General features: G+C 44.1%; 1 protein-coding gene across 1 annotated transcript in view; it reads left to right on the top strand.

Annotated features, from left to right (window-relative positions):
• VPS13D (vacuolar protein sorting 13 homolog D) overlaps positions 1–13,077 on the top strand; it is a 244,666-nt gene that overhangs the window by 219,119 nt on the left and 12,470 nt on the right. Inside the window, exon 68 of the mRNA XM_030878044.2 lies at positions 9,406–9,537. Coding sequence (XP_030733904.1) covers positions 9,406–9,537 — 132 coding nt within the window. The remainder of the gene's footprint in view (positions 1–9,405; positions 9,538–13,077) is intronic.

Raw genomic sequence — 13,077 nt, 5'->3', positions numbered from 1 at the left:
ACCGCCTCAAGTCTAACCTCAGGGCCTGAAACAGACCCTGTTTATCCCTGTGAGTGAGGCAACTGTATGTAAACTTTCATTTTCATGGCAGTTGCTAATCTTCAGTGTCCTCATCCGTTTTTTGTTTGTTTGTTTGTTTGTTTGACTACACCGGGTCTTCCGTGAGGCGTGCGGGCTTCTTAGTTGTGTCACGCATGCAGGATCTTGTTCCCGGACCAGGGATCGAACCTGGGCCCCCTGTAATGGGAGCGTGGAGTCTTACCCACTGGACCACCAGGGAAGTCCCTCCACATCCATTTTTGAAGCATCTTCTCCTGTGCCCTCTTTCTCCTTTTCCACCTCACCTCCACCGATACTCTCTGTTAGATAGTAAACGGTTGTATAAAACTTCCGGCCTGAATGAATAGGTGGTCTTGAAAAAGCACACAAATCACAAAGTAGGTCCTCAAAGGGCTGCAGCACCCAGACCTGCTTGGCTTTGGTCACGAGGGAGGGAGGCCCTTCATGCAATAGTGTGGAGGCCCAGGGCTGGGGGGATGCTAAGGACACAGCCCACACCGCCCGCCTCCCCCCCCCCGCCCCCGCGCCCCGCCACTCAGTCAAGGCCGTTCCATTTTCAGGGGTTGGATGTATTCAGGTGATCTTGCAGACTTCATTTAGAGACAGTGTTCTATCCCCAAAAACCTCTGTTATGATGGCTTTTATTAATGGCAATATTCTAAAACTCAGTTCATTCCAATTCTAAAAAATTTGACATTTGGTATAGTTTGTTGAGCTGCTAGATTGATTAGCTCTTAGCTCTTTTAAAAAGTTCTTTAAGCAAATGAGACATGAATGGAGTAAGTCAGGTGAGGAAACACTTAGGCAGTAGTTCCTGTAGAAAACACCTATATAACCAAACATTTGATGTACCCCTCATGAATTATCCTTACATATCCAGTAAACCATGTTTCCCATAGTGTGCTGTCAGGCTAAAAATTTTAAATCTGAGTTTTAAAAGTTATGTGTTTTGGTATTTTAAATTGATTTGACACCCAGTAATTCAGAATAAGGGTAGGGGAGAGGGAGGAAACTTTTATGAGTACCTACTATGTGCCAGGCACTGTGCTGTGCACTTTTCATATATTATCTCAACATTATTAACCAAGTAAGTATTATAGTCCCATTTATTGATAAGGAAACTGAGGCTGAGAGAAATCCAGTAACTTCTTCAGGATCACTCAGCTAATAAGTGACTGGACAGGAATTCAAGTTTGTTTGTCCTTTTCCAAAGATTTGTGTTCTTCCCTATACCACCATGCTCCTAAATTTCATCCCTCTCTTAAAAGGGATCAACTTTTGGGAGAAGGTAGATCATATAAAGAAAGAGATTATGTAATTATTGGCTAGAAATCATCTGAAAATAATATGGTTTGTTTAATTTAATCAACTTGTTAGCATTTGCACTTAATAGCTACAAAATAAGTTTACCAGGAACTGTGTATTTTCACCCATGTGAAACATCTTAGGGTTGGCATTAGAGGTGACAGGTTAGTAGGGAAACTGACCATGGTTTGAGAGATTCCTACAGAGCACCATACTCTGAATCAGAATGTTGTGCTTAAAACATAAATGAAGTTTGCGTTTTTAAATGCCTTGGTTTTGTAGTGATGTTGAAAGTTGCAAACCACCTTATAAGTTGTCAACTACTTTTTGAAAAAGCAAAGCAAACCCAGAATGCATGCAAAAGTTAGTTGTTTTAGGAAATCCAAGGCTCTCAGACTATAATCTCAGTATGATATTATCCAGTTGATTGGAATTCGTTATGAAGCGAGTCTGCCTTACCCCGCCCCCCAGCTTCATGAGCAGGTAGTCTCACCCCTGAGGCAGTTAGTTGACTAGGAAAAAAAGCTCTGAATTAGTCTTGTTCTTAGAGTTTAAATCCCAATAGGCATATCTGTTGGCATTAGTCCCACGAGCTGTCACAGTTGCAATGTCATGGGGTCCCCCAAACATGTGTTAGGTTATAGGAAGCCTTGACCCCTATAAACAAGTCAGGTGTGAATCCCACTGTGGGGAAAGCCCAGCCCAGGAAATGTCCTCCCCACTGCAGGATGTCAAATCACTAAAAACTTAACAGCAATAATAATATAATTTCTAGCGGTTTCATGGATCAGCATCTTTCCCACATTTTCAGTTGCAACAACACAATATGGGATTTTATGTGTTGTTACACGCACGACTTCAGAACTCTAGGGAGAGGTAAGTAGAATGTTAACAAGGAAGCAGAAGGGAAAGGGGAATATTTCAGTTTGAAGCAGTTTAGGGAAAGATTGGATGTTGGATCCTGGCCCATCTTGGGTTTCAGCCACCGAGGCTAAGCTAAGTTAGGGCCCCTCTCGGGCACCCATGGCATCTTCTGCAGATCTATCATCATCGTTGTCATCATGATCAGTAGCATTTTATCGAGCGCTTATTATGTACCAGGCACTCTTATAAGCACTGTACACATACTGACTGACTCCTCACAACAACCCCATTAGAATCCCCATTTTATAGATGAGGAAACCAAGGCTCCAAGAGGTTACACAACTGGCCGTAGGACACAGTTTGTAAATGGTGGAAGTGGGATTCAAACCCAGCCGTCGTATTATACTCCCTCTATCCCAGGGCTCCCCTGCTGCATTATAATTGTGTTTCTGTTTCTCCTCCATTAGACTCCAGGAAGCTCCCTGGAAACTCCATTCACCTCTGTCTTCCTAAAGGCCTAGCGCGGCCTGTGCTCAGGGAGAGTTCATTAAATGGGGCGGGCGTGGGGGCAGAGGCAGGCAGAGGCCAGTCCCAAGGCTCAGTTAGTAATTCATTTACCTCTACTGACAGAGGGTTGCTTTCTGCCCAACCTTTTTTTTTTTTTTTTTTTTTTTTTTGCGGTACGTGGGCCTCTCACTGTTGTGGCCTCTCCCGTTGCGGAGCACAGGCTCCGGACGCGCAGGCTCAGCGGCCATGGCTCACGGGCTCAACCGCTCCAAGGCATGTGGGATCTTCCCAGACCGGGGCACGAACCTGCGTCCCCTGCATCGGCAGGCGGACTCTCAGCCACTGCGCCACCAGGGAAGCCCCCAACCTTTTTTTTTTTCATGTGGTCAAAATCCAAATTGTCGTTGGATATTTGGTCCCATTTTCTTGGTTCAAGATTTAACGCAGCCAGAGCTCAGAGGTTACCACTAAACCTGTGGGTGGAATACTACCTCTGAGCAGGTTCTAGAAAATGGCTTTCTGTTTGTCACGCAACTGTGGGGAAGAGTTTCTCCTGTGAACTGAGCCTGACTTCAGAGGTTTCCAACCTCTACTAGTCTTCTCTGATTGCAGCTTGCACTGAAAGGAGTAAAATGTGTCAGTGGAGAAGAAGTGCTTTTCCACTTAGTCTTTGGAAGTGGATGCAGTCGTGAGGAGAGGGCTCCAGGTCAGAGGTCAGATGTCACCCATGGCATGGCAGGCCTGGTGATCGTCCAGACACTGCAGTGCAGTGCGTATCAGAGGAAGCTTTAACCAGTTCGTACACTCCAGTGCAGAGAGTGCTGTTTTGAGAGACTGTTGAGTTCCTTTTAGAGAACTGACAAATGTTTGACTGAACCATTCCGTCAAGAATTCCGGTACAGTAAGCCCCCTACATACGAACGAATTCTGCTTTGAGAGCACGCTCGTAAGCCCAATTTGTTCTTAAGTCCAACGAAGTTAGCCTAGGTACCCAACTGACACAACTGGCTATATAGTACTGTACTGTAATAGGTTTATAATACTTTTCACACAATCATACATTAAAAAGAAACACAAAAAAGAAAACATTTTTAGTCTTACAGTACAGGACCTTGAAAAGTACAGTAATATGGTACAACAGCTGGCACACAGGGGCTGGCATTGAGTGAACAGGCAAGAAGAGTCACTGACTGGAGGAAGGAGAGGAGGTGGGAGATGGTAGAGCTGAAGGATCGTCAGCAACAGGAGATGGAGGGTGAGCTGCAATTTCACTCATGCCTGATGTTGATGGAGCGCATGTTCGCATCTTTGGAAGTTCGCAACTTGAAGGTTCGTGTGTAGGGGGCTTGCTGTGTCTTGTAGCTGTCATTCATCAACAGGTAGTATTTAAAGAGATAGTCTGGGTTGACCATCTCAGCTTAATTATTTGTGCCCAGTCCAGCACAGTATATACAGGTTAAATATTTAATTAAAACAAAACTCTCGGACACACACGTAACGTAAATGCAAGAACAATCCATCACTTTGTTGGGGTGAGTACACACAGCCCCTAAGGAAGATGGCAGTCATCAGTTGAATAAACATTCTATTAAGCTAGGAAGTCACGTGTTTGACACACACACTTTCTCCTCATTTACTGATTATTTTTGAACTTCGTTTGGTTGATAGACATTGGCCATGACAGATTCCTCAACCGACTAATATCTTAACTCAAGCTGTACAGGGGTATGTGTATGTGTGTACAACATCTGTCTTCAACTAATAGAACTATGACATAGTTACTCATTATAGAAGCAAAGAACAAATAATAGCTGGCCAACTGTTGACCCTCAGGCTGAAAGGCAGGATCAACCACGAGAATGGAATTGGTTAGATCTCCCTGTGTCACCTTGTTTGGATTTACTGTTGCTTCAAGAAAATGGCAGGGATTGTTTCCATTACTCTGATCTTTGGCTTTGGCTCCAGCGCATGTCAGATAGCAGTGGCCAGATGCAAGCTTGCTCGGTATTGATCTCTCCCACTAGGTGGGTATCTGCAGTGTATCAGCCACTGTATCAGCAGCCCCTTCCCCGGGGGGAGAGTCGTCCATGCTGTACAGCCAACTCCCTGACATTTTCATGGAGTTCAAAGCCCAAGTTCGTTTGGTGCTGACGTTTTGGATTAGCTGGTTGACTGGAAGGCCTGCTTCTTTCTATACACTGTGAAATTTCTAAACCGCAGCAGCTGAGGGCTTAAAATGGCCGACAGACCCCCAGCTGGCAGCAATTAAGTGCACCACAGCCCTTTGGCTAAACAAAGGTTTGTGGAGGCACAGTTGCTGCATATGCACTAAGCAGACGGCTGTAAAGTCTCTTTTGTGTTGAGTGTTAGTGAGAGACGCTGTCAGCTAATGAGAGGTGAGTGGGTGGAGTTTCGCCACCTCTTGTTTAATGATGCGTTATCCCCAGGATGGTGGTCCCGAGGCCCTGCCCAAGAGGCAGCAGGTCTTGACAGTGAAGGTGATCGTGAGAGAAGGAGCAAGGCAACCAGAGGAAGCCAGAGGATAGTCTGAGGACGGTCCAGCAGTGACAGGCAGGAGCAGCACGGAAGCTGATCTTTCTGCTCTGGTGCCTGTGGGCAGGCTCCACATCTGCGCCACTTTTTTAATGGACTCCATTATGCTGTAGGTTGAAAGGGGAAGGTGGGCATGAGAAGACAAAATGCTATTTTAGGGCTTCCCTGGTGGCACAGTGGTTGAGAGTCCGCCTGCCGATGCAGGGGACACGGGTTCGTGCCCCGGTCCGGGAAGATCCCACATGGCTTGGAGCGGCTGGGCCCGTGAGCCATGGCCGCTGAGCCTGCGTGTCCGGAGCCTGTGCTCCGCAACGGGAGAGGCCACAACAGTGAGAGGCCCGCGTACTGCAAACAAACAAACAAATGCTATTTTATACGCATTCAAGCAGCAAAAATTTAAGGGGCTAGACCAGTACTATCTAATACACAATTTAAATTTGAGTTAATTTAAATGAAAAATTTTAAATTCAGCTCCTTAGTCACACTGGCCACATTTCAAGTGTTAGTAGCTACACATGGCCAGTGGCTGTGTACTGGACAGTGCTGTCCTGGACAGTACCAAGTGTTGGAAGGTATATAGTTTACCAGGCTCTCTGAAGTACATTGTTGGTGTGTGTGTAAACTGGTTCAGCCTCTCTGAAAACAACTTGAGTTATCTTGTTAGGTGAACATTCATGTCCTGTGTGTGTGTCCAGCAAACACCTAGATATATACCCAAAGAAACTCTTGCCTAGGGTCACCAGGAGACAGGTAGAGGAATGTACGTAGCAGCATCGTTTGTAATAGCAAAACCCGGAAATGGTCCGTGAGCCATCAACAGGAAGCTGGGTGAATGATGGTATATTCGCACAGTGGAATAATTATAAGCCGGTACAATTAATGAATTGTAGCTGCACACAAAAGAATGGTTGAATCTTAGCAATATGACTTCAAGGAAGAAGTAAGTCCCAAAACATAAGAAGGCAGTGCCATCCTTTTTCAGAAGCCCAAAACAATGAAAACCAGAGACTGTAACAGGACTACTGTACCAGAACATGCTTTGAAATGTGACAAGACTACGTGCAGAAGAAAAGTAAAGGAACGATAAGTACAAGATTCAGGGTAGTGGCTATCTCAGATAGAAGAGGAAGAAGAAAGGAACCGGGAGTGGCGGGGGGGCGGCAGAGGGCCACACAGATAAGATTCGAGTCATGGTCAAACAATGGGGTTTTCGTGCTAGGGATAGTGGTTTCAAAGATGTTTATTATATCATTTAAAATAGATAAAAGCCCAGTGATGATCGTGGGCCCTAAACGGAGGGTAATGATGCATCTAGTCCTAAAGTCCAGTTTACAACAAAAATGAATCGAGTCCTTTCCTTCCAAATGCTCATAGGCTCACTGGAACATACGTGAAAGTGACTTAAGAACAGTCACTTAACAGCTGTTTTTCAGATACCAACGTTGTATTGCTGAATCCCAGAGTGAACAAATTTAGGATTACCACCACGTACAGCCACACTGGTTTCAAAGGGTTACTTGAATTTTCAGTGCCATCGTCAATATATGAAGAAAACAGTCCCATCACACAGTGGCCTACACTGAAGAATATCACTTTAAACTTTCTGCTGGCTTACGTTTGGGACTAAATTTGTTCACATACAAATGGTTTTAACCCACACACTCCCCAGCCTCTCAACTTGGACCTCAGAATTTAACATTTTAGTTGAGTTTTGGAGAAGAAAGAATAGTTTTTCGGATTCCAACAATAAGGAAGTCGGGGTTTATTATGGGAAGGATTCCTTTAACCCAGCTCTCTGTTTCTAGTGATAGTATGTCTAAATCACCCCTTCCAGAAGTATTCCCTATATTTATAAGACCACGAGAGAGACTTTGTTTCCTCCTACGGCAAAGTTGAGCTCGCTCGCTCTCCTGTATCTGTGTGAACAGTGAGCCTTGAATGCCGCGCTGAGCTCCTCCAAGCAGCAGGATCTGAACACTATATCCAACCTTCCGTTGGTGTGTGGTTGATCATGGATGGAGGACCTTGGAAATGGGAAGATAGTTTGCAGTCAGTTGGGGAGGCAGATAAGCAAGTATTTTATCTAAGTGGGATGTGAAGCAAACGTGTTTTGAGCACATGACCGAATCTGACTTGTTTTTGAAAGGGTCACTCTCGTTCCTGTGAGGAGAATGGACAGGAGTGGAAACAGAAAGAATAAGTTATAAGACTATAGTAACAATCCGTTACAAATCCAGAGATCATTTGTCAGTTATGAGAGAGATGGAGAAATAGCGAGATTTGGGATGCATGTGGAAGTTGAGCCTCTGAACCTCCCAGTAGATCGGGGAGTCAGGACGGAACATTACATTGAAAAATGAGGAGCAGGCTTGTCACATCTTCCTGGGGCCTTTGGGCTTCTGCCACAGTGCCCCAACCCCTTTCAGGAGCTTCAGGGGTGCCTTGGGGAAAAGATACTTTTTTAGCCTGTCCTGGACAGTGTTTGAAATGACAGTCGATGTTTCACTGGGCAAGGAGATAAGAACAGGACTCAGCTACCTGGAAAAGTACACCATGCTCCTTCCCCTGGGTTTCTCTCACTCAGTGTTTTCCAGCATCCTTACACCAGCAGTTGTCAAGCTTCCCTACGAGGGGTGAACTCTGTGAGCGGCTCCCGACACTGCCCTCCGTATTTTCAACCAGTAGTTGGGATCTAAATAGCCAGCAGTGGGCCTCAGTCCTGAAGAAGGAATTGAGACTGTGCACAGCAGGAATATGTGAATATATTAATATCATAGCAATAAAATTGGGTTGTTTACCCATTCCCTTGGTGCAGATGGTCGGAACTTCTTTTTAGTCTCACTTGGAGAACACAATTAGTAGTACTTGGGGCATCCTTATTACTGAACTTTTAAAACATTATCACTGGATGTCTGGTTTTCCAGCCCATATCAAGCATTACCCAGGTCTGGGACTTGAGGCAGCGTGGCCTGATAGGCGGAGTGTTGACACGGGCCCAGGAGGGCTTTGCGTCGTCCCAGGTTTGCAGCTAACCCGCTGACTGTTTCTGTCCATATCTTTACCCTGATTCGCCCACCAGGCACTTCTCTGCCCTTGCAAGTAAGTCTTTCCACTGCTGTTAGCACACGATCCTGGAGTGCTGATTCAGTGTGTAAGCCTAGGCCTCGCTTGTAGATATGTCTAGAGAGGGGTGTTTTGCTTCAATGGAATCCAGGAACAAATAATGAAAAGTACACCAAGTACAAGGCCGAGGACAGACCAGGCACACTCTTATCAGTCATCTGAAATATGCACAGCCTTTCCAAAACAAATATGGACTCCTGTTTCTAGGAAAACACCAAAAAGTACTTATCAATTACCCTGTATATGGTTTGTGGAGAAAGACAACATCAGCCTACCCTGAAAGCCACAGCAAAGCAGATTCCTTTGGGCCACGGACAGCTGAGGGCCATGAGTGAGAGCCGCCGCAGAATCCCAGACTGTGGCCTGGGACCAGTCCATGGAGCCTTTCTTCTCCCTCCTGTGATCACTGTGTCCCTCACCCTACACCCACGCAGCTGAGCTCATCCTAGAAGAAGCTGAGAAGCTTGGTGTGTTCTGACTCATGCCCAAAGCCTCTCACTCTTCTTCCTGACCCTTTACAAGTCCAGAGGTGCCTCTCCTGAAGAGATTTCCTAGAAAAATAGAGTGTGACCAAGTGGAAGTCCAGTAATAATAACAATAACAAGAGCCACTGTTGGTGGATAGCCTACATCCTGTCAAACATGGGCTCGATGGGCATGATTTTGTTTGATCTTCATGGCAGTCCTGTGAGGTGGGTGTCATCATCCTGTTTTACAGAGAGAACTGGAATTGAGGGTTGAAGAAGTTAACTGACTTGTCCATGATCACATAGCTAGAAAATGGCAACGGTGAGGTTCTTGTTCAAAACTGGAGTCTTTAACCACTTTCTTCTAGTGCATTCACGGGTGGTACTAAATGTAGTTTAATTCCGGTCACCAGATTTAGAGTATGTCCTGTGTTAAGTGGTGTTTTTATCTCAGACGAGGAAGGAAGGGAAATCATTTTGACGTTTCACACTTAACCTCTTTGCTTCTTGTCCATTTCCCCACCTAGGACCCAAGCACAGAGGGTACGGAAACCACGGTGCTGCGCAGGGCCGCAGGGCCTGCTTCCCCGCTATTCTGAGAGCCAGGCCGAAGGGCAGGAGCAGCTCTTCAAACTAACAGACAACATACAAGACGAATTGTAAGTTGGAGCCGTGGGAAACCAGCCCTTTCGGTTCACCAGGTTGTCTTTTCTGACTTTGACTGAGAAGTTTCTGTCCGATCTGAGTATCAGCGTGACTCTTAGGCCTTGGAACTGGTCAACAAGATTCCTTGGCCCAGATGTTTTATAGATTCAGATATAACAATGGTTCTCAAACTGAGTTCCATAGCGGGACCTTAACGTTGGCAGTCTCCTTCTAATTAGTTCAGAAAGAGAAGATAAAATGTTCTCAATCTACAGGTGTTTTGCCCTGTGAGACTTTCCTAAACTTCGGTGTTTTGTTGTTTGCTGCAGAATGCTAGTAAAACAAAACAGATAAACAACCAACTGGGAGCTGAAAAGTTTGGAAACGCAACAATGTTCTCAAGGTTGTTCTGTTATTCTTTGAATGTGGAGCCTTATACACTTAGGATCTTGTTATATGTTCAGTTAGTGAAGTTTTTCCTAGTTGACGTGGTAGAATTCAGTATATCACTATTTTAGGACATTCTGCAGAGACTCTCTTAGCGTAAAATGCCCTGTAACCTAAATAGGCGTTAGAACCACAGTCCAGAGAAAGCAATTAGTTCTGCCTGATAAGTAGCAAAATACTAGTTTAATTTCTCTTAATGCTTATTTATCTTTCTTAAGATAAAGCAAGCTAGGGAGGGTTCAGAGGACCATGAATGTTTTTTTGGTTGGTGGAGGATATCTGAAGTAGAGGTGATCTCTCAGGAGAGCCTTCAGTGTCGTTGTTAGAAATGCTGTTAAACTAACCTCATCTCATAGTTTTGTAGCAGTATTTGAACGGGGATATCAAAAGTCAAGTCCAGAATTCATTTGTTGCTTACTGCATGGGATGGCGTCTTCCTAGATGTGTTTTTTGTAACTCAAGCTCCTTGCAGTGTTATTGGAAAGTCTCTCAGTGATGGAGGTGTATTACATTATCGTAGTCAGCTCAGCCTGCCATAACAAGACTGAGTGACTTAAGCAACAAAAAATTATTTCTCATAGTCTGAGGCTGGGAAGTCCAAGATCAAGGTGCTGGCTGAGTTGGTTCCTGGTGCAGGCTCTCTTTCCGGCTTGCAGATGGCCACCTTCTGGCTGTGTCCTCACATGGCAGAGAAAGGGTGAGCAAGATCTCTGGTGTCTCCTATAGAATCAGGGCCCCACCCTTATGACCTCATTTAACCTTCATTACTTCCTTGCTCCAAATAGGTGGGGACATAATTCTGTCCATAGCACACATCTATCAGCTCTTTTAGTCTAGCCTCAGCTCTGGCCATCACTCTAATAACCAGAATCCCCAGTGTTTCACTCCAGGGAGGGCTTTATATTCCTGCCTGCCTTCGGTGAGGATTTGGTGCCATGGCTGCCCTATATACCACTTTGCTAATGTAACTTTTGGCCTTTGGATCAGAGGCTCAGAGAGTCATTCCCCAGGTGTAGCGGGACATGGTGCAGAGCCTACTAGAATGGCAGCTCCATGAGGGCCGCAGTTTTTGTCTGTTCCATTCACTGAAGAATCCTCAGTACATGGAACAGTGCCTGGCACATACTAGGCACTCAACAAATATTTGTTGAATGAATGATAGTTGGAAAGTTGTTGTACGTCGCGCTTTTAATTTTCTTTCCCACTCACCCTTATTCAAGTGAAACCTTGTGAAATTCATTTTCAAGTCAAACCTTGGTCCTCGTGAAATTCATTTTCAATAGGATGACATATGCCAAGAACACAGGGAGAAATTGTGTACTACAGCTAACATAGGCTTGCTCGCAGTGAGATACATGCATTGAAAACAGAGCCATGGAAAGCTGAAAACCGAAATCAAAATGAAGTCAGTAAAAGAGATTTCATGAAACTCTTAAAATTCCTAAGAACTAGGAAAAGATGTTGGCGTGAATGACTTTTGACTCTTAAGATGAAAACCATGTGTCTCTACCCAAGTTTGTGGGTTAAATCTTGCCAGTGAATGTTGAAGAAGCCACATGACCGTAGCCTTCCTCAGTGTACAGGGAAGAAGTCATCGGGGACCTGGCAAATGTTCCTCTGAAGTATCCTCGGTTGTCAGGCTGGGTCTTCACGGTGACGTGAATGTTGGAGGCATCCCTCTGCAAGAAAGGCGTTTTCAGGAGAAGCACAGGAGTGCCATAGTATACCTGACTTTTATCCTGGAATTGTAATTAAAAACATGTTTAAAGACCCAATTATTTGCATATTTTCCTTCAGAGTTAACCCCTTAAAAGGCTCTTTAATACCTTGCCCTACTGTTCTAACTAAATGTTTCCACATTTTTTTCCAGTTAGACTCACTGTTTCACTTCTGGAAAATATTGTGTAATTACTTCCTGATGTAGTGAAAACCCCGCAAAGTCCACAGTGCCATGGTTACTTCAACTTTGTTCTCCCAGATCAAGTTTCACTTAATTTTTTATTTTATTTAATTAATTAGTATTAAAAAGATAGTTGCTGACATATGATTTAAGGTCTGGCCAACTGAAAAGGCTTCAGTTTCGAATGAATCAAATATTCCTCTGATATGTTACAAAATTGCCATTACTTTCCATTTTTCTTAAGTTTGGTTCTGAAATCGGATCCTGGGTTAAGATGCTGTTAAAGTGAAATTTGTTCTATTTATTAAATTAATTTTTCTCTGTACCTAGTGTCTAGTCTGTAGCCAGAAACCTCATTCTCATTAAAAAAAAAAAAAAAGAAAGTACCTATTTTATTTCCAATACACCATCACAGACCAAGTTACATACTAGCAATGTAAGCACTAGGGTGGCTCTTTACCTTTTCCAAAAAGGTGCTTACAAGCAATGCACATGACCTAAGTAGCTGCCCAAACATACTGTTTTCTGGAGTTTATTTGACAATCAGATTATATTTTTAAAATGTAGTTTTAGGAAATAGTATTTGTGAGTTTGTTTTTATTAGATATTATTTTATGCTTTAAAAAAGAAGCTTTCAGTTCTCTATCCCAATTTTAATATTTCGATAGATATATTTAAATATAATTGACTTCCTTTGTAATCCTAAGCATTTTAGTTTATGCATTTAAAATTAGCATTCTTAGAAGGGGATTATGGGCCTCCCCAGAATGCCGACGTGGGGGTCCATGATCCCTGAATATTAAGAGCTCCTGTTCTGATTGGAAATTAGGGGCCTTTCTAAATGTCTGACATTTTAAATTATTATTATTCATTATTTTTTAGTATTGTGACTGTGCTAACAAAAAGAGTCCTTATCCTTTAGAGAAATACGCTGGTATATTTACAGATGAAAGGAAAAGGAATGAACAGCAGCAGCTAAGAACCCTTCAGGGGCAGCAGGACCTGGGAAGTGGTTCCCGTGCAAGACTTTGAAGGTGGTGCTTGCCTTCTGGGGACACTTGAAAGTCACCTGTAGGAGGCCACTTGAGTCTAGTCAGTGTCTTGAGGGCTGTCACTGTATCCCTGGGTCACTTGATCTCAGCCGAGCCAGGCAGCTCCCTGGTCCGTTTGGGTTGTGTGCTCATTTCCATCTGTTTGAGTGTGTTCC

Source organism: Globicephala melas, chromosome 1 (genome assembly GCF_963455315.2).
Source record: "Globicephala melas chromosome 1, mGloMel1.2, whole genome shotgun sequence".
NCBI lineage: Eukaryota > Metazoa > Chordata > Mammalia > Artiodactyla > Delphinidae > Globicephala > Globicephala melas.
The sequence above is the reverse complement of the archived record's forward strand: the minus strand, read 5'-3'. Positions and strand labels throughout refer to the sequence as shown.